General features: G+C 43.1%; 1 protein-coding gene across 2 annotated transcripts; it reads right to left on the reverse strand.

The window, feature by feature from the left end:
• Positions 1-8: 8 nt before the first annotated feature.
• Positions 9-20,138, reverse strand: ddx17 (DEAD-box helicase 17). 2 transcript variants are annotated; one of them, XM_056287188.1, is made up of 13 exons: positions 19,746-20,138; positions 19,409-19,565; positions 11,174-11,270; positions 10,873-11,006; positions 10,615-10,680; positions 9,916-10,057; positions 9,323-9,483; positions 8,907-9,079; positions 8,461-8,571; positions 8,053-8,114; positions 7,868-7,927; positions 4,317-4,550; positions 9-3,820 (listed from the first exon to the last, which is right to left on the reverse strand). In XM_056287188.1, the coding sequence occupies exons 1-13, from the start codon at positions 19,790-19,792 to the stop codon at positions 3,339-3,341; spliced, it is 1,926 nt and encodes a 641-aa protein (XP_056143163.1). In that variant the 5' UTR covers positions 19,793-20,138; the 3' UTR covers positions 9-3,338. The 2 variants fall into 2 exon arrangements, with proteins under 2 accessions (XP_056143163.1, XP_056143161.1); XM_056287186.1 differs by having other exon boundaries at positions 19,409-19,568.
• Positions 20,139-20,508: the final 370 nt, after the last annotated feature.

Here is a 20,508-nt window from a genome sequence, read left to right on the forward strand (position 1 = left end):
GTTGTCTGAAAAGCTTTATTAAAACCTGAAAAACAAAACAAAAAGACATTAAAAAGGTAGCATTACAATTAGTCAGCTAAAAGCTTCAGTATTACGGTACCAAATCTTGACCACTGGTTACTTCACCAAGACAACTGATGGTTGGGTTGAGCCATTCAGATACACAACACATTTGTGAATGGTGGGACTGGTTGGGAAGCGCTGTTAAAAGCATTTGAAACTCACAAGGGACTCTGGCTGCACCAAGGATCCCCTGTATGAAACTAATGTGAAGAATCCATGTGTGTTCTTCAGAAACTATGTTTAAAAATGCCGAAAAGAAGGCGAACGTAATGCAAGAACAAGCGAACTAATGTGGTCTGGTGAATGACACTTTCAAACCTAACAGATCAGCAATGAAATAATGAGAGTGAGTGGAGCACCTACCTTTGATACATACACCTAAAGGCAAAATCAAATACTTTGTACATTTATGCTATATAAAGTATATCAGCACACATCAAGAGAGGCTTACAACACAAAATACTTGGCCTAAACTGACATTTTAAAGTTGGAGGACAATTCACTGGGCAACAAATTTTTTCAAACGTTTTGCTTCCTGAAAAAAAAAAAATTGAGATGACAGACAATGTCAAGCTGAACACAAAAATAATTTCAGATTTGCTGTATCACGTAGGACTTTGGAGAAACATTAAAATAACACTGAATTTAACATGTCTTAGTTCAACTGAGCTTAAAATGTTTTGCAGCCGATTTTCATTTCTACTTGGCACCTGGGGCACCTGGTGCCTCTCGTGTCAGTGTCCAACAATGGTCAGCCAGCATTGATGGATTCTAGCTGCCCCCGATACCCCTTTTCCACGGTCGCAATGTCCTGGTGAGACTTTTTCACCACGTTTGTCACTGACTGCACCAAGATCAGCAGGGACGAAGTCCCAAGTGTGAATGCAGAAAATGAATTTTCAATGTCATGTTGCACTTCATGGTTTTGTATGCTTTCAGCATGTTGTCAAGCAGCTCAATGTAGTTTGGTGCTCTGTAGTTTCCAAGAAAATTCTCAACACCATCCTTGAATGACTTCCATGCTATTTTCTCTGGCCCCACTAGCAGATCTTCTAACTCCCTGTCATTGATGACCTGTCTGATTTGTGAACCAACAAAAATGCCTTCCATAATCTTGGCATCGGTCATTCTTGGAAACATCCGTCTCAAATAGCCAAATCCATCACCTTCTTTGTTCATTGCTTTCACAAAAGTTGTCATCAATCCGAGTTTTATATGAAGAGGAGGCAGAAATATCTTTGTTGGTCTGCCCTGGAATGAAATGCTTACGGAGCGGCCAGTTCTTTTTAATGAAATCTGACTCTAGCACGGCTATACCATTCACAAAGGAAACAGTACTTTGTATATCTGAGCTGCATTCCTAGTAGCAGTGCCAATACTTCTAGATCACCACAGATGTTTCAGTCGTAATTGTACTGAATGTGTTTCAACAACAGTTCCATGTTATTGTAGGTTTCTTTCATGTGTTCTGCATAGCCAATGGGTATTGAAGGGTGGACATTGCCATTGTGTAACAGGCCAGCTTTCAGGCTTAACTTTGACGAATCTATAAAAAAGACGCCATTGTTGTGGGTCACGCACACAACCCAAAGCCATGAACAATCCATCAGTGTCAGTGCAGGAACAGAGGTTGTCAACCTGCGTAAAAAAGTTTTGTCAAATGTTCTTGACGGTTCCGAAAGATAGACATTTTTGTACCTGGTGACAGCAAACACCATCCTTGCAATCTTGAACCAAGTAGTTCTGCTTTAGCTTTTGACAAATCTAAGTCCCTGTCCAGGCCATTTAATTCCGGCGGTGTTATCAGATGAGGATAACCAGGCATAAAGGGTTCAACATCTGGATCAGTGTTGTTTTCCATATCTGGTTCATGCGTTGTGGCATCTTCATCTGCCTCATCTAGGCTCCATGTCTCTGGTGGCTTCGGTACTGGCAAACTGTCATCATGTGGCACTGGTCTCATGGCTGAAGGCAAATTGGGTTATTCAATACATTTCCTATTTTAGTAGAGAAGCCAGATACATTGGTCAGACAGAAGTAACAGTCCATCACGTGATCCTTCTGTTCTCGCCATGTCAGTGGGACTGCAGATGGCATCAACTTCTAAGTACGTTTGAGCCAAACTCTCAGGTTGACTGTACATGTTGCACAACAAATGTGAGGAGCCCAGGGTTTCTCTTGGGTCACCAATTTTACATCCGAAGTAGAACTCATAGGCTTTCTTAATAAGAGCAGTTATGGTGCGTCTTTGAGCCTTAAGCGTATCCTCGCCACAGATGTAACAATGTATCGCAGCTGTTGCAACAGTGACGAGACATTTCTGCTGTATTAAATCTTCCTGAAGACAATAAATCCTATTGTGTACTCCCTATGCTATTGCCTGAAGAACATGTGCATCAACATGCGTCCAAACAGCATCTGTAAATGTGAGCAGCTTTTATAGCCTGTCTGCCAGTGTCTAACCTGACTAAGCATGCCCAGGAATGCCTAAGACAACATTTGCAAAGTACCTACACTGAGTGCATGCCCAGGCATGCTTGGACTGACCAAAACAGCTTGCTTTGTGGGCAATATTCTAGTAGACTTAAAATATGATGGGAAATCACAAAAAATAGGTTATAGCTATAAAACGGTATGTGATAGGAAAATGTTAAGGGGATTTTCGTGAGCAGCAACCCAAAATCCATAAAATACACCCAAAAGTGTTCAGGAAGCAAAATCTTCATTGTCCAGTGTTGTGAGAGATACAGAACAAATAATGACCTAATATTAATGGTCTTAGGAGAGTCAGTTTTAGCTAACTATAGCTATGATGGGCAGAACAAAATCAAAGCAAGAATTCACTATTTCTTGATGGACAGAAATAATTTTAGAATCCATGCCAAACAAAGCTACAATGGCACTATTGATGATGGTGAGGAAGTGACTACAATGCACCAGTCACAGTAATTGCATGGGCATCTGAAAGCTTACCACCATGTTGTAGCCCATGCCAGCCATTCACCGGAATGTTAATGTAATAGAAAACTGCCTGACCCATCACCCCATTACCAATCAACCCACTACAAATGTACTAATTGTAGGACAATTTTTGGATAGGATCAGTTAGCCATCAAGCACAGAACAAACTGAACCTATAATTTATAGTGCTGAGATGACAATGGGACGTCAAATATTTCTGACTGATTTCAAAGGATTATTATTCAAGTCTGTATGAATATATCCACGTGTAGCTGTCGTGTATATATGCATATTTGTGTTCCCACAAAACTGCATTACTTTCTGCCAGAGGCAGGAGGGGGAGGAGGAGCAAACTGGAAGGGTGAGTGACCCATGAGGCCCATCATGGGCTGAGTAGGAGTGAACTGCTGAGCCATGAGGGGCTGGGGGCCGGACGTGGGTGGCGGTGGGGCCTGTCCCCCACTGCTGCTCCCCGCTCCAGAGTTTCCCCGAGAGCTGCCATATTGGCTGCTGTTGTTGCCATTCTGGTACTGGTCATAGGAGGAGCCAGAGCTGGAGCCATAGCTGCGACCTCCATCCCTGCTACTGCGGTCTCGGTAGGAGGAAGATGAGGAGGAGGAGCGGTCGCCATCCCGGCTACTCCCTCCACGGCTGTCTCGACTGAAGTTACTGCCACCACGGCTGTCCTTGCTGCCGCCGCCTCCGCCCACCGAGCGCATGCGCCTATCGCATTCATCCTGATACATCAGGTTGGGGTTGTTGGCATTTGAGCCTCCACGGAAACGGGCACGGCCACCTGGAGACCGAGAGCGACCTAAGTGATCTAAGGATTTTTGTTTATTCTACAGTTAGACTTATGTCAGTTACTGTGCCGCATCAGCAAAATGGGCCCAGTCATACTAACCAGCGTCATTGACAACAAGTAGACACATACTCTACAGGACAAAATACCAGTGACTGACATTATTAAAAATTACCACCATGCTCAATCCCACCTGTGTTGATATTTACATTATTAACATTATGTTCAGTCTACAGTAAAAAATCTTGTCAGCATTATGAAGTCCCATTGTGTGTGTGTGTGTGTGTGTGTGTGTAAATCCTACATTGTTTAACTGTATTGGAATGTGTAGGCATGGAACAAGGTGAAATTCCTTGAGTGTGGTGATCAAATGGACACTTGAACAATGTTTCTAGCATCTCTGTGGTCTCGCTGGCTTTGCTGCATATAACTATATCCACCTCACATATTATGAGTTGTGTGTCAATTGTATACAAAATCGCTTTCTCACCTCCGCCTCCCCCACGGCCAGAGTCGACCAGCTGCAGCAGTTTGGGGTTGATGGCCTGCCGGGCTTCCTCCAGAACCCGGATCAGCTCACGGGCCTGGCGGAGGTTCCCTGGGGTGAAGAAGGTGTAGGCCGTGCCTTTGTTTGTGCTGCGGGCCGTGCGGCCGATTCGGTGGATGTAGTCCTCCGATGAGTTGGGGTAGTCATAGTTAATGACAAACTTGACATCCTCCACGTCTTTAAGGTCGAGGCAGTTTGGGGTTAAGAGGGAGCAGTGTGACGGGGTTAAGTTACAGGTGTGGAGAAGAAAGAAATAAACATTGTCAGAAAGAAGTAAAGATAATGTATTATTTTATTTGAATGAATTTTAAAAGCTTGCTTTGGGATTTTGTGAGGTTGAGTTTTGAGATTCGAGAATTTGGGGACAGACATTACCTGCAAGGCACCCAGAGTCCTCTTAAATGCCTCACTTACCTTTCAACTGAAGACTACTTGATGCAATTTGTGCATTGCAAATCAAATTAAAAAAACAAAAACGAGTTATCATAGCCATTTTCAAATAATGCACGATCCCTAGTTAAGAGATGAAATACCAATGAATATCTTATGCATATGGTTTTCATCAACACCTTAATCAAGCAAAAAGTGCCTCTGAGGTTTCTAACGGTGTTAGCGATATCTCAACATCATTGGACAAGTGTACAGAAATCACTCCATGCTAAAGGCAGGAATTAAATAATCCTCAATTAAAAGCAGAATGTGCAGGAGTTAAAAAGGGACTGGTGATTGCTGACCAAGGCTTGAAGGAATTGATAAGAATTGATTTTTAGTCATTCTGATTGGAAAGAAAGGGGGACTTTTTAGATGAAAACAAATAGGTCTGTTTCTCATTACAGTTGACAGAGGGCTCTGAAAACACTGCTGATTAAGAGGAGGAGAAAGGGAGTGTGTGTGTGTGTGTTTGTGTGTGTGTGTGTGTGTTTGTTTGTATGTGTGTATGTGTTTGTGTGTGTGTGTGTGTGTCTTTTTGGAGCAATGACGAAGGTAGGAGGAGGGGGAAAACGGGGGAAGGGGGGGTTGAGGTACTTACCCTGTATCAGAGACATAGAGATGACTTACAAGGTTACCTCTCTGTCCCCCCACCCCTCACCAGTCCTGGGAGGTCTGCGAGGGAAGGAGGAGAGTGCAGAGGACAAAAAACAGGTCCTTCCCACCCCGCCACTCCTCCACATCCCTCCCAACGCTGAAACAGTCTGGACTGGAGGAAAACGCCGGACTGCTGTGACATTATACACACTCTTAACTCTGCCTCTTCAGGTTACCCAGCCTTCTTTTGCCTGGGAGAAAGTGGTGCTGCTCTTTTGGTGATGTTGGTTCAGGGAGACAGGTTGAGGGCACCCCCTGGATACTTTCATGTGACTTGTGGCGATATAGACACTGGGTCAGAATTAACGGTGCTACCATTTATGACACTGACAAGTGGCTTTAATGGGCAGTTTCTGATTGCAGTATGGGCTGATGGGAAGGTGGCGGCTGAGATTTTCTCAGGGGTTCATGAAAGTCTTTGGCAGAAACGTGTAATATTTTGAGGAGGCATATGGTGGGGCCCGAGGGAAGGCTTTTTCCCAATGCCTCTCAGGTTTCTTGCAGAGTCTGGCAGTGGTATCTCTGAGCCCAGGGATTCAAGTGCAGTAACAAGAAACAGACACTATGGTGGAATTGAGTGGAGGTTTGTTTGCTTTTACAAGGAAGCTAACAGATTGCTATGCCTGGGGACTCCTGTCTTCAAAACTGTGGCAAGATGCAAATTCAGACTGGGTGATGACAAATATAGACAGAATGGATTGGCAGCCTGTGTTTGATAACCGCAATGAAGAAAGTCAAGGATTTTAGGGGAAGTGGGATGAAAACAGGACATACAGGAAAGGGAAAGCTAAAAGGAGGGAAGCAGACAGATAGAGGGGTCAGGAGTGATTGACAAAAGGAGACTAAGAACATTAGTCAAAGGGGGAGGGTGGTGGAGGGAATACTCAGAATAAGGAAGGGTGGAGAGAGAATAACAGACTAAAGAAAGAAGAGGAGGAACAAGAGAGTAAGGCATAAAGAGAAAGTGGAAGTCACGAGAGAAAGAGAGCGACAGAGAGAAAAAGAGAAGTAATGACAAAAGGGGTAGGTAAAGGGAAGAAGATCTATACAGAGAGGTGGCTCCTCCAGGCCAGGACTCCTGCCAGCCAGGACCAGACATGACGTCCGCAGAGGGAAAGGCTGGCTGGCACAGCCAGTGGTGGGGGGTGTCAGGGGCTGGCCTCAGGGGCTGCAGGGGGCAGTTCAGAGGGGAGCCTCCAGCATAGCCGTCCATGCCCGGCTTTGGCTGCTTTCCTTCCTCACTTCCTGGCAGTTGTCTCTCTTTGTCGTCTTGCAACGCACCACTGCATCTTAGCTTCAGAGAACTCAAGTAAGGCTACAGAGTAGCTGTGATCAGGCAAGCATCAGGGAGTGTACCCTGGGGATATTTATATTGCCTGATAAGCTATTTACAGTTCGTAATGCATGTCAGTAGGACAAGAGCTCCTGGCAGCTCACAAGGGGAAAAAGTTCTCTCCATAGCAATGTGAGAAATACTGTGATATTGGAGAGTTGTCTTGTTGAATCTGACCTAACCTGCTCAACAACTGGCGGTTAGGTTTGCACGGAGTCTTTGCTACTGTCGTTGTGGTGCGTTACTGTCACAGGCTGATGGCATGGCTGAAGGGGAGTCCACCCCCCCTATACGCCCCTCTTTGCCCTCTCAACTGATCGCCGCCCCCAACCCCAGGGTCAAATTTGGAAGCCCAGCAGTACCCTTCGCTCCCCCACCCTTGTGACCCAGGCAGCCAGTGTCCTGGAAGGGGGGAGAGGTTTGTTTGAGGGCTCTGTTCTAGGTTTTCAGTGGAGATGGCCGTGCCTGATGCCTAATCAGGCCGTCTCTCTCCCCAACTCAGGTTTCGATTTGTCATGCCTAGGTCCGGCTGCAGGCTCCAGAGGGCCTGTGTGCTTCTAGTTGCCGGAAGAGAGACTTGGAAACAAACAAACGACAAAAAAAATATAAATAAATAAATGAACAAAAATAAAATGAAAAGAAAACAAAATGAACACAGAATTAGGTTAAAAAATTGACTCATCTTAAAAAAAAAGAGGCTGCACCACCAATTCTACCCCCTTACACCTACACAACTCTAAGATGCACTCAAAACAATTATTCCTATGTTCAAAATGTCTATTCAGAGGAGAAAGTGTATTAAGGTTTATAGTAAGTCCTGTTTTACACATGATACACTTCTCAGATACATACTGTATTTAGGGAGCATGTTCTTTGTTTGAAATAAATTTGCACAACACAAGCAGGCAATATCCATGTGTTGTTGATTCAATACTTTCGTCAGACAGCAAAATACACTATGGATGGTAATAATTACATATTGTCCATTCTACATATTAACTTGGCAAAGGTTTGTATGTGTGCATGTACTTCCCCTAAATAACAAATGCTTTGCTCTTGAGCATGTGTAACATACCTAAACCACGTGAGGCCACATCAGTAGCAATGAGGATTGGCGCTTTGCCACTACGGAACTCTGCGATGCAAGACAACAGAATAATATGACCTAATTAGCCATTTATCTTAAAGCAGTATTAGGAAATAAGAGCAATCTAGCAAATGGTTATTTTAGCAAATTAAATGTCCACATTTGTGTTTTACCTGTCAGCACCCAGTCTCTCTCTGGCTGGCTTTTGTCACCGTGAATACACATCGCAGGCCACCTGGCAGACAAATCAGCAACCTGTCAGCTGAATCACCAGGAAGTTTGGCCAAACAGTGAACACTTGATGCTGTGATACCATCTTAGTTCTGATTTTTTTGCGATACACTACTAGTTCCCAAGAGAATATTTTTTTCCACTCAATCTCCACCTCGGGAAAGTCGATTGCAGAGTCACTTAATAAAAAATAAAAAGGAAGAGAAAGATGTTCCACCTTGAAGAATTATTGTTATGAATGTATCTGGACCACTACCATACAGCTGGAGGTACCTCCCATTTAACAGTGTACCTTGGGACAACAGCATTTGTGAGCATATGGAGGAAGTGTATTCCTGCCTTCCACTCACCCATCTCTTCTCATCCTGCGTGTAAGGTCATCACATCGTTTCTTGGTCTCGACAAAGATGATGGTCTTATTCTCCTTCTCAGCCATTATCTCCTCCATCAGCTGGAGCAGTCTGAGTGAGGAGAGAAAGGGACAGTTTGAAAAAAGTTGTTGTCCATCAACCTGTGAAAAACTGAAACTTGGCTTCTACTTTATGCCTTTATGTTTCAGAACAGAAACGTGAAGGACAATGGTTAACAATCTATCATCCTTTATAAGGACAAAGATCTAAATGTATCACCTGATAAATATGAGGGACAGAGAGAGAGCGTGAGAGAAAGGAAAACTGGTAAGAGGATGAAGAGAAAAATAATAACAGAAGGGCATTACAATGCAGCCAAAAAACTTCCATTTCACAACTATGTACAAAATGAAAACGGACAGGCCACCCTGACTTCTGTTTCTTACTTGTTGTCTTTCTCACTTTCCATGCAGACATCAACTATCTGCAAGATGTTATGGTTGGCACTGAGCTCAAGGGCTCCAACGTTGATCTGGACACAGTCCTTCAAGAAGTCCTCTGCCAGCTGACGAACTTCTTTCGGCCAGGTGGCGCTCCACATCAGTGTCTGTCTATCAGGCTGGACAAAATAAGCAGTTAAGTGTGAGGGGAGAGACAGAAGGATGGAGGTTAAAAAAACAAAATAAAACATCTTAATGTATAATTTTTGACTCATGATAAATGGCACTTTATCCACTACTAACAAATTATAATGCATAGTTCCAGTGTAGGCATATATCTCTGCTTTTAAACAACTACATCCGATATCAAGCTGCATAGTTTTCTTTTGATAAGGCACCCCCCCCCCCTTTTTTAAGCTTACCCTGATTTGGTCCACAATCTTGCGGATCTGAGGCTCAAATCCCATGTCCAGCATGCGGTCGGCTTCATCCAGCACTAGGTACGTGCAGCGCCGCAGGTTGGTTTTTCCAGCCTCCAGAAAGTCAATCAGACGACCTGGAGTTGCAATGCAGATCTCAACACCTAAGAAAGACAAAAAACATCGTTGATTTTTAAAGTATACGACTCTCCTCAGACAATGTTACACGTGATTATAATATAAATAAAGAATACGAATATGGGCAAAGTTAAAAAAAAAAAGTATCAATCATAACTTTTCTAGCAACAGTTTAGTAATTTGATGTATTTTTATGATGCATCTGGTAACAAAACTCAATTGTTCTTGAAGGAAATGTGGTTTGTATACAGGGATTACAATAAACAGTCACGATACAAAATAGAGAAAATCTCAACAATATATACCATACTGATAATCATTAGCAGTTTAAACCAGTTGGATACACATTGCTTTCAAAAAGTGATCTGTAAACAAAGTTATTATCATCATTGTAATTATTATTGTGATTATAAACAGCAGCTACACAGTCAGCTATAATCTTAAGAAGAAATTCTCACCTCTCTCTAGGTCACGGATTTGGGGTCCTTTAGGAGCACCCCCATACACACAGGTGCTTTTGATGCGGGATGACTTTCCATAGTCATATGCCACTTGCTGTACCTGCTGGGCAAGCTCTCTGGTAGGGGCCAGGACCAAACACTACAAAGAACCAAAATATTACTTTAAAATGTATCAATTGCAACAGCTTCCGGATATGCACAACTTCGTGCCTAAATGTACTTTTCTTTTCAACTGCAGTGACTAATTAAACCTAATTAATTAATTAGATTTCCTTTATTAATCCCCTTGGGGGAAATTCATTTACTTCAAATTAACCCATCCTAGCTGTGATCTGCGTTGCTAGGAGCAGTGGGCTACCGCCTTCATGCTGCGCCCGGGAACCAAATCCAGTTCTTTTCCCATTGCCTTGGTCAGGGGCACAGACAGGAGTATAAACCCTAGCATGCACGTTTCCTTTGATGGTGGGGGAAACCTGAGCACCTGGAGAAAACCTAACGCAGACACGGGGAGAACATGCAAACTCCACACAGAGGACGACTTGGGATGACCCCCAAGGTTGGACAACTCCGGGGTTCGAACCCAGGACCTTCTTGCTGTGAGGCGACAGCGCTAACCACTGGGCCACTTTGCTGCCCAAGCTTAATTATAGCAATAAGCCAACTTTATAATCAATTTTGTCTTCCTGGTTTACTCACAATTGGGCCATCACCTCGCTCTAAGTAGGGCTGGTGGTTGATGTGGACTATGGCAGGCAGGAGATACTGAGGAGAAACATGGGGAGGAATTCACTGCTAAATACTTGTGTACACATGAATCCATTTCCTTCAATCATACATCAACAAAACACCCCTACCCATGATTTTAACAAATCTCTGCAATTAATTGGCATCATTATGAGAGATTCACCTACTATATCAATCATTATAAAGGACAGTGACAAATATGTGCATTACCGCTAATGTTTTCCCAGAGCCGGTCTGAGCAATTCCCACCATGTCTCTACCACTAAGAGCCAGTGGGAAGCCCTGTGTTTGGATAGCTGTGGGCTCCTTGAAGTTCTGTTGCATCAGCACATCCATCACATATTCTGAATGGGGGGAAAATATGTCTAGTTTCTGTTACTGGCTAAAAATAACACTAGATAATTTACGTTGTTAACACTGGGAACATCTTGATAAAATGTGTGTGATTAAACAGAAATGTTTTGCATACGTTTGTGTGTGTGTGTGTTAGGTTATGGATGCCAATACTCACGCGGGAAATGTGCCTGATTGAAGTTAGTGACAGGTTTTGGGTAGCCTGAACCTCGGACAGTTATTTCTTTCTTCCTGCGAAACTCATCAACTTCATACTGAAAACACAGAAGAACTTGACATGTTGAACCACATTTTCATGACATTCTAACACAGCGTTGGGAAATGGCAGAGCTTATCATGCCAGGGTGCCTGATAAGTTTTGAGGGAAGTCAATATAGATCTATAGCACAATGAAGATGTAGCATGTTTCCCTTTACATTTGTTGAGGGTTGGCATTGTAAGATGTTTCATAGATGGAGAACTCAATAAGTTGTTCTGCCCTGTACTATGTTTATTGGACATCCTACTTGCAATCTACATTCAAGTATCGTCAGTAAGTAAAATCTAAGGGCCCCGACACACCAGGCCGACGGTCAGATGGCCGACCGTCGGCCAATGTGGGCCGTCAGTGAGCATCTGTGACCCTAGTTTTTGCAGTGTCCCCCACACCATCAGCACTAGTCGGACCCCTGTCGGCAGCTTTTTGGCTGATTCAGCATGTTGAATCGGCGGAGCCCATCAGTGAGAGAGATCACTCTTTATTGGCTGTTCAGCTTAGCGAAATCAGTGCTAAGCTAGCGAATCAGGGCCATCAGCTGTAGTTTTTGTGTTGTGTTCAAATGCTACTTTTTGGCCCAGATGGCAGGCGATGTGAGGCGACGCAACAGCTGGCCTTCATTGCCGCTAGTCAGTTTGGTGTGTCTGGGCCCTAACAAGTTTGTGAGTTTATTTCACCATTATTTGTGGAGTTAGATGGTATATGGTGTTGAATAAAACGTGTTGTGCTCTCTAAATATAGCTAGCTAGCCATGCAGCTCTATTGTCATCATTGCCTGTAATGTTTGCAAAGTATATTGTTTACTGCCATTAAACAAGATTTAAGAAAATTGAGACAATGAGTTCGACAAATGTTTACTTCATTTTATACTCATACAGAAGATTCATGTTTGTCATATTTTACTGAGTTCCTGGCGCACTCTTCCTCCGGATGGTGGGCTGCAATAAAAACATTCAACACACACGAGCGTATGGCTGTCAAAATTGGCCAAAAACGATGTTCGATTATTCCTTCTAAAAAAACACATAAGTTTGAACCCATTCGAATATATTTTACTGACGGGGGAGGCAGTGGCTCTGACCGTCGGCGGAGCTGCACTGGGGGAGCGCAGGGACTCATGGGACTGTTAATGTTTGGGTTGATTGTGTTATATTTTTGCGTGTTTGGGTGTTCTGTTCATGTTGGGATGTGTTGTTGTTTGGGGGTTTGACTTGGACTGGGTAGAGGACTGTTACTGACTGACTGACCTTAGGACCGTGACTAAGACTGATGTCGCCAGTTGTGACATGGAGGGTGGGGGGGTTACGTTGTCTGTTCTGGCCATTGTGTAAATAAAAGAGCACTCCCGGGGTCGAGCAGCGTATGGGGCACTGAAGTTGCGATTAAAAAGAGATCTTTGCCTCTCGACAACATTTTTGCCTATTATGGCCGTAAGAGGGCAAACCAACACAACAAAAGACACAACTACTTGTATAGGTATATTTATTTCAACATAAACATGTGTTTTAAAAGATCTACATACTGGGGAGATCACGTGTGCTCTCAACTGAGATGGCAGCTCGAGAGAAGTAAATCCGACACTAAAGCGCTATCAATAACGATATGACTCCATTTTTTAAAATTTTCCCCCTCTTTTTCTCCCCAATTGTACTTGGCCAATTACGCCACTCTTCCAAGCCATCCCAGTTGCTGCTCCACCCCCTCAGCCGATCCGGGGAGGGCTGCAGACTACCACACGCCTCCTCTGATACATGTGGAGACGCCAGCCACTTCCCTCCACCTGACAGGAGTTTTGCCAGGGGGATTTAGTGCGTGGGAGGATCAAGCTATTCCACCAGTTCCCCCTTCCTCCTGAACAGGCGCCCTGATCAACCAAAGGAGGCACTAGTGCAGCAACCAGGACACATACCCACATCCGGCTTCCCACCCGCAAACATGGTAGGGACACCCGAGCAAGCTGGAGGTAACAAGGGGATTCGAACAGCAATCCGGAACGGCAATCCAACAAGAAAAGAAACAAAGTGTGCCTGTAGCAGCATCCTTGTTGTAAATTAACATGGACTTCAGCAAGACTTCAGCAATCACTTGATAACATGAAAAGCTGCCCTAATTCACAAATAACTAATAAAGACTTCAACCAAAATCCTCCCGTTATGGGCAATGAGCAAAAATAAAAAAACCAACCCCAAAACATTTTGTTGTATATTAAAATCAAAAACAGCTTTCATACAAAAACAACATAGAATTCAGTACCAGCTCTCACACAAAACTAATGCTTTCTGTGGAATATTTGGTAAAACAATAATTAATGTAGAAAATACAAATAATAGGCCACAATGAAATCATGGAAATGCATGGAAATGCAACATAGCAAATGTGCCTAGCTGGTGAAGGCTGGAATGTGGAAGTTTTTGTGTAAGAACAGGAGTTGGGTTACATGCTTGTTGTTGTTGTACATGCTCCGCTGTAAGTGTGCTCTGCTGTGCAGTAACTATATCCTCTGCACGTGAGACAGGAGCTGCCAGTCATTGGTAATAAAGTGCGCAGTTACAGTGACATAAGATTCTGTAGCAATAGATGTCCACGCATCGCATGTTACTGCTATCCTACCCGCTTTCCTCAATGATTCCATGACTTTGGTTTTGCTTTCGTTGTAGAGTGTGGGTATCGCTGTGTCGGTGAAAAAACTTCGAGCTGGGATGTTGTATCACATTTCCAGTGTGGGAAGATGGCGGTGCGAGCTCGCGTTTGCGGCGGCCTCACCCAGTGCCAACTGTGCAGTGTCTTCATCCACGTCTACATCGGAATTTGTGTCATTGTGTGAAGAACCTTTATGAGGATTTATGTCTGTGATCGTCGATTTCGTTTGATGGCTGGGAGAGCTGGTGTTGGATCGGCTGGGAGAGTGGGGCAGGCTAAGCTAACTGCTAGCCCATGTTAGACTGGCAGTTCCGATAACACCAAGATAACACCGAGGGCGGTCTGGCAGCGGCCTCACCTAATGTCAATTGTGCAGTGTTTTTGTCTGCGTTTGCGTCGTCGTGTGGAGTGCGGGGGAGGTGTGTCGAAGGTATCTGGCTGGGAAGCTAACGCTAGATCGGCTGAGGGAGCTTGGTCTGCTTAGTCCTGTGGGCCCAAAGACCACAGCCCTGACCGGAACTGTGCCCGAAGAGGAAACACTGAGGGCAGTCTGACAGTACGCAGAAGCGGGGCAGGCTAAGCTAACTGCTAGCCCACGCAGACCGGCAGTTCCCGACAGTCACTCTGGCTGGCTGTTCGTTCCATTCGTTCACTCGGACAGTGAATTTTTTTGAATTGTGTTGCAAATTTACTGAATGGACTGTGTTGTTGACTGTTTGTGTTTTTGTTTTGTTTTTTGCTTTGTTCTTTCTGGGTTTGTATGTTTTGATCGTGTCATTCTTGGGACGTTTTGGATATGTGTTTTTGTCTTTTTGTGTTGCACTGCTGTGGGCTGGGAGAGACGAAATTTCGTCTCTTTTGTGTACGCAAGTGTATGAATGAGGTGACAATACATTTTTCCTGATTCCTGATCTCGGCTCCAAAATGTGCAGCATAGCGTGAGGCCCTGGTTCTCAATGACTGAGTAGGGGCGCAAATCGTTGGCAATAAAAGTTGCGATCGACTTTGTGATTCGCTTCGCCCTTTCCAAGTTCGGTGGAAGCTTTGATATCAATTGTTCTCTGGTTGGCAGCAACTACAACCGGCTGTTTTTCCTCCAACTCCGAGTGGAAACGTGAAATATGGTTTCTCATGTTTGTTGTGTTCCCAAAATATTTTATTTTAGTAAGACACAACTTGCATACAGTGTGGCTCTTGTCCAGGTGCCTTTTCCCTTAGACTTCATAGAAGCCAGGATGCTTCCATATGCTGGCTTTTAAGCCAAAGGGTGCCGGTCGGATTGTATCCAACTTTGGCGGCTTGTGCTCAGGCATCCTCCCCAAAAGTGAAGAAGTAGCCTAGCTTAGAACGTAAACATGACACACATGTTTTACGTCCGGTACGTTTCACCTTCCAGTTGATTCAGAGGCCGCCGTAAGAAGCGTACAGCCAAGTCAGGAATTGCGCTTTAAATTTCCAATTATTGAGTTTTCTGCATCGAGTCATAATCTTTTATGAAAAAGAATCTTGATGCATCTAAGAATCGACCCCCCCCCCCAATCTCCATGGAGATGTGCCACGCTGGTCAGAATAGGGAAAAAAAGTGTCATAAAGCTGAACACAGACGAAAAACAAATTTTACTGTTCACTATGACATCTATAAAGAGAGACTGCACATTTAGAATTTGGAGCTGAGACATGCAAGGCGGTCCTACTTCTCTGACATCATTGCCAAAAACAATAATAATTTACATGCCTTGTTTGCAACTGCCGACAGGCTAACAAACCCTCTTTGTGGCAGTAGCCTCTGAATTTCTATCTACCAAGGCCTGCAATGAATTATCCTCCTTTTTCAATGACAAAATTCAGAATTAGTGCCTTCGTACTAGGTACAGGGTATGTATTGTCCATGTCCACCTAAAATCAATTCAAATAGCATGACACAATTTGATCCCATCAACCATAAAAACTTTGAGGACATTATACAACATCTGAAATCCTCCTCCTGCTGCCTTGATATTCTTCCAACAGGCTTTTTCAAAAATCTTTCTAATTGCATGGCCTCAGATCTTCTACAAATTGTCAACACGTCTCTTCTCACAGGTCTCTTCCCACAGGCCCTGAAAACTGCAGTCATCAAGCCAATAATCTAGACACTTCACTAATGAACAATTATAGGCCCATATCAAACGTCACGTTTCTAAGTAAAATCATTGAAAAGCTGTTTTCGAGCAGCTGAACAACTTTGCGGCACTAAACATCAGTTTTGATGTCTTCCAGTCTGGATTTCAATCACACCACAGCACTGAGACTGCTCGTCAAGGTCTTTAATGACATCGGCCAAAACACAGAGTGGCAGAATCTAAGTCCTGGTATAACTGGATCTCAGTGTGGCATTTCACACAGTCGACTACTACATATTACTAGACTAATTGGAAAACTGGGTGGGACTTTCTGGCATAGTACTAAAATGGTTTGAAGTCCCAGTATATATATGTACACACACACACACGTTTATATATATATATATACACTACCGTTCAAAAGTTTGGGATCACCCAAACAATTTCGTGTTTTCCATGAAAAGTCACACTTATTCACCACCATATGTTGTGAAATGAATAGAAAATAGAGTCAAGACATTGACAAGGTTAGAAATAATGATTTGTATTTGAAATAAGATTTTTTTTACATCAAACTTTGCTTTCGTCAAAGAATCCTCCATTTGCAGCAATTACAGCATTGCAGACCTTTGGCATTCTAGCTGTTAATTTGTTGAGGTAATCTGGAGAAATTGCACCCCACGCTTCCAGAAGCAGCTCCCACAAGTTGGATTGGTTGGATGGGCACTTCTTTGAGCAGATTGAGTTTCTGGAGCATCACATTTGTGGGGTCAATTAAACGCTCAAAATGGCCAGAAAAAGAGAACTTTCATCTGAAACTCGACAGTCTATTCTTGTTCTTAGAAATGAAGGCTATTCCATGCGAGAAATTGCTAAGAAATTGAAGATTTCCTACACCGGTGTGTACTACTCCCTTCTGAGGACAGCACAAACAGGCTCTAACAGGTACTATTTAATGAAGATGCCAGTTGGGGACCTGTGAGGCGTCTGTTTCTCAAACTAGAGACTCTAATGTACTTATCTTCTTGCTCAGTTGTGCAACGCGGCCTCCCACTTCTTTTTCTACTCTGGTTAGAGCCTGTTTGTGCTGTCCTCTGAAGGGAGTAGTACACACCGGTGTAGGAAATCTTCAATTTCTTAGCAATTTCTCGCATGGAATAGCCTTCATTTCTAAGAACAAGAATAGACTGTCGAGTTTCAGATGAAAGTTCTCTTTTTCTGGCCATTTTGAGCGTTTAATTGACCCCACAAATGTGATGCTCCAGAAACTCAATCTGCTCAAAGAAGTGCCCATCCAACCAATCCAACTTGTGGGAGCTGCTTCCGGAAGCGTGGGGTGCAATTTCTCCAGATTACCTCAACAAATTAACAGCTAGAATGCCAAAGGTCTGCAATGCTGTAATTGCTGCAAATGGAGGATTCTTTGACGAAAGCAAAGTTTGATGTAAAAAAAATCTTATTTCAAATACAAATCATTATTTCTAACCTTGTCAATGTCTTGACTCTATTTTCTATTCATTTCACAACATATGGTGGTGAATAAGTGTGACTTTTCATGGAAAACACAAAATTGTTTGGGTGATCCCAAACTTTTGAACGGTAGTGTATATATATATATATATATATATAGCAGCTGATGAGTGTACAGTGCACGAAACAGGCTTGTACTGCTATGTATTAAAACTTTTTTCCTGCATTTGCATTGATACTCCGCTCCTCATTAGTTGAGCACTTCTATCAACACCACTGACGGTTTCTGAAATAAAACGATATAGGTAAAGTGCTCAACAAATAAGGAGCAAAATAATCCAGTGAGTCAAGTAAATTCTTTATGAGACAGTACAAGCCTGTTTCATGCCATAAGCAACCATCAGCTCTCAAACTTGCATCGAGTCATGATCTTTTATGAAAGAATCTTGGTGTATCTAAGAATCGATTTTTTCCCCCCACCCCTAATCTCCATGGAGATGTGCCACGCTGGTCAGACTAGGGGGAAAAAAGTGTTGTAAAGCTGAACACAGGTGGTGAAAAACAAATTTTACTGTTCATTATGACATCTTTAAAGAGAGACTGCATACTTAAATTTTGGAGCTGAGAAATGCAACACAGCTGATGATTGCTTATGGCATGAAACAGGATTGTACTGTCTCATAAAGAATTTACTTGACTCACTGGATTATATATATATAGAATGGAATGGAACATATATATACATATATATACATATATATATATATACATAGCCTCTCCAACAGCAAGCCCTATGTAGTGCCTCCTCGTGGCGACACACGGTAACTGGGTACACCTTGGCCCTGGCTGAACTACAAGGGACTTGTAGAAAATCGTCTACAGTGTTGTTGTTTTCTTTTTTTCTTGCCCTTTTGTATCTGTTTTAAGTCGGAGAGTACTGCTGGTGTTGTGTGTGGCTGCCACTTCTCCTTCTCGTAGCCCCCCTTCCCATCCATCCCTGTATGTCTGTGTTATGTTTATCTGTTGTTTGGTTTCACCCCGTTTATTGTAAAGTGACTTTGAGTGTTAGAAAAACGCTATATAAGATTGATTTATTATTATTATTATTATTACATAGAGTGTGTGGACAAGTTTTGTTATCTGCCAAGTTGTTCCTCAGCGAGAGCGGAATAATAGTATTGAGCTTGATTAGGACTGGGCAAAAATTCAATATCATCGCTGTTGTCTTCCAGTGGTATTGCACCCGCATGAAACTGGAATATTATTAGGATATCAGAATGATATTGTCATTGTGATGAACAATTCTGTTTGAATTAATGATAAAGAGAATCTATCAACTACAATTTCGCACAAAATGAGGCCTGAATACTTTGTATTACATAAAAACTTGTTTTAGTTTAATATCATGCTTTACACTACCAAAGAATTCAACGTGTGGGGTCCGCGGTGGTGCAGCGGTCTAAGCATGGGCTTTGTGTCAATGTAGTTGCCCACTCGTCAGAATCGACGATGGCCGGATTCGATGACGCAGCAATAATTGGCGGAGTCGGTTTGTGTTCATCACATGAATGCGTCTCTGGGTGTGTGGGGGAAAAAGCAGTCGTTCGGCCTAAATTCGCCTCGCCACTTTCGTGACGAGGCGTCTCCTTCGAGACTGCCGGCCGGAGAGATGCAGTTGGCGAACGCATACAGTATCAGGGTGGGTGTTTGAAATAGAATAGGGAGTGATTGGCCACTAAATTGGGAGAAAAAAAGGGGGGGATTAAAAATTAAAAAAATAATTCAATGATGAACCTCAATTTGAATTTTAAATGCAGTATTTTGACACGTTAGCAATATATATTATCCTGTAAACTCCTTTTATTATAGTGAAAAACATATTTTCTGATACGGCCCAGCTCTAAGTGTGCTGTTACTGAAATACCTGGCTCATTCTTTGCACGTCCGGGTGTTCATTGTAAAAGTTCTTTTCAAACTTGGGAAGCTCATCCAGGTCCCATTTCTTCTTGCGTAAACGGTCCCCCGGATTCCCAAACTTCCTATTAGGCGGAGGGCCCCCTCTGCTCGATCCAAAACGAGGGCTTCTACGGCAAAATACAATATAAATAACAGCCCCTCCCAGATAACAGTGATTCCTTTGAAACCACATTTTCATTTTCCCCCACTATGTTAAGTTAATGAAAGCACAAAGCGCTATTCAATGCGAACAAACAAACGAACAGAAAGTGAGCTATGTGGCAGACAGCCAAGCTGTCGCTTACCCCCTATCGCGACCGCGGTCCCGGTCTCTGTCCCCATAACCTCTCATTTTGAAAACAAACGCTTCTTTGACTTTCAAAAATGTGTTGAATAACGATGAACGAATAAACTATTTACTGTGTTAATATTCACGATTATGTGAGTGTACTCGATTCGCAGGCTTGTTCTTCAGGCGAGGCCTAGCTCAGGAACGTCTATAGCGAGCACTAGCTCTAGTTTAGCCGGGTGCTAATTCCAATATCAGCCGTAACCGAACTTAATCACGAACTTTCTTGTTCAAAAATAACAAGCGCACACTTTTGTCGTGACACAGTAAGTTTTGAACTAAAAGGGTAACAATATAGAGGTACTGTCTAGTCTGTTTGACTGACTCTATGTTGTTGTGATAGCGTTAGCTTCAAGGAGGCGGGGAGCGGAAGTAGCTAGGGTCAATATCCGGTCCCCGCCCCTACTCAAGCTTGGCCATTTTAGTAAACGAGACATTCTGTAGTTTTTCAAGGCAGCATATAAACTCCAATCCAGATTAATATTGTAAAACGGCATTTACCTCCAATTTCAAAACTATTTACCGCCAATCTCAAATTCATTGTGTGGTTTGTTTTGTTTTGTTAATGTTTTGGCATTTCATAGACACGTTGTCACCCTCTGGTGGTCTCTGTTCTCAATCAACACATTTTACAAGTTAACTGTTATGAAGTAAATAAAAACACACCCTCAGCCTACGATGCTGTTACACATAGTAATACTGCGAAATTGACAATATGC

The sequence above is a fragment of the Lampris incognitus genome, chromosome 10 (assembly GCF_029633865.1).
Source record: "Lampris incognitus isolate fLamInc1 chromosome 10, fLamInc1.hap2, whole genome shotgun sequence".
Taxonomy (NCBI): Eukaryota; Metazoa; Chordata; class Actinopteri; order Lampriformes; family Lampridae; genus Lampris; species Lampris incognitus.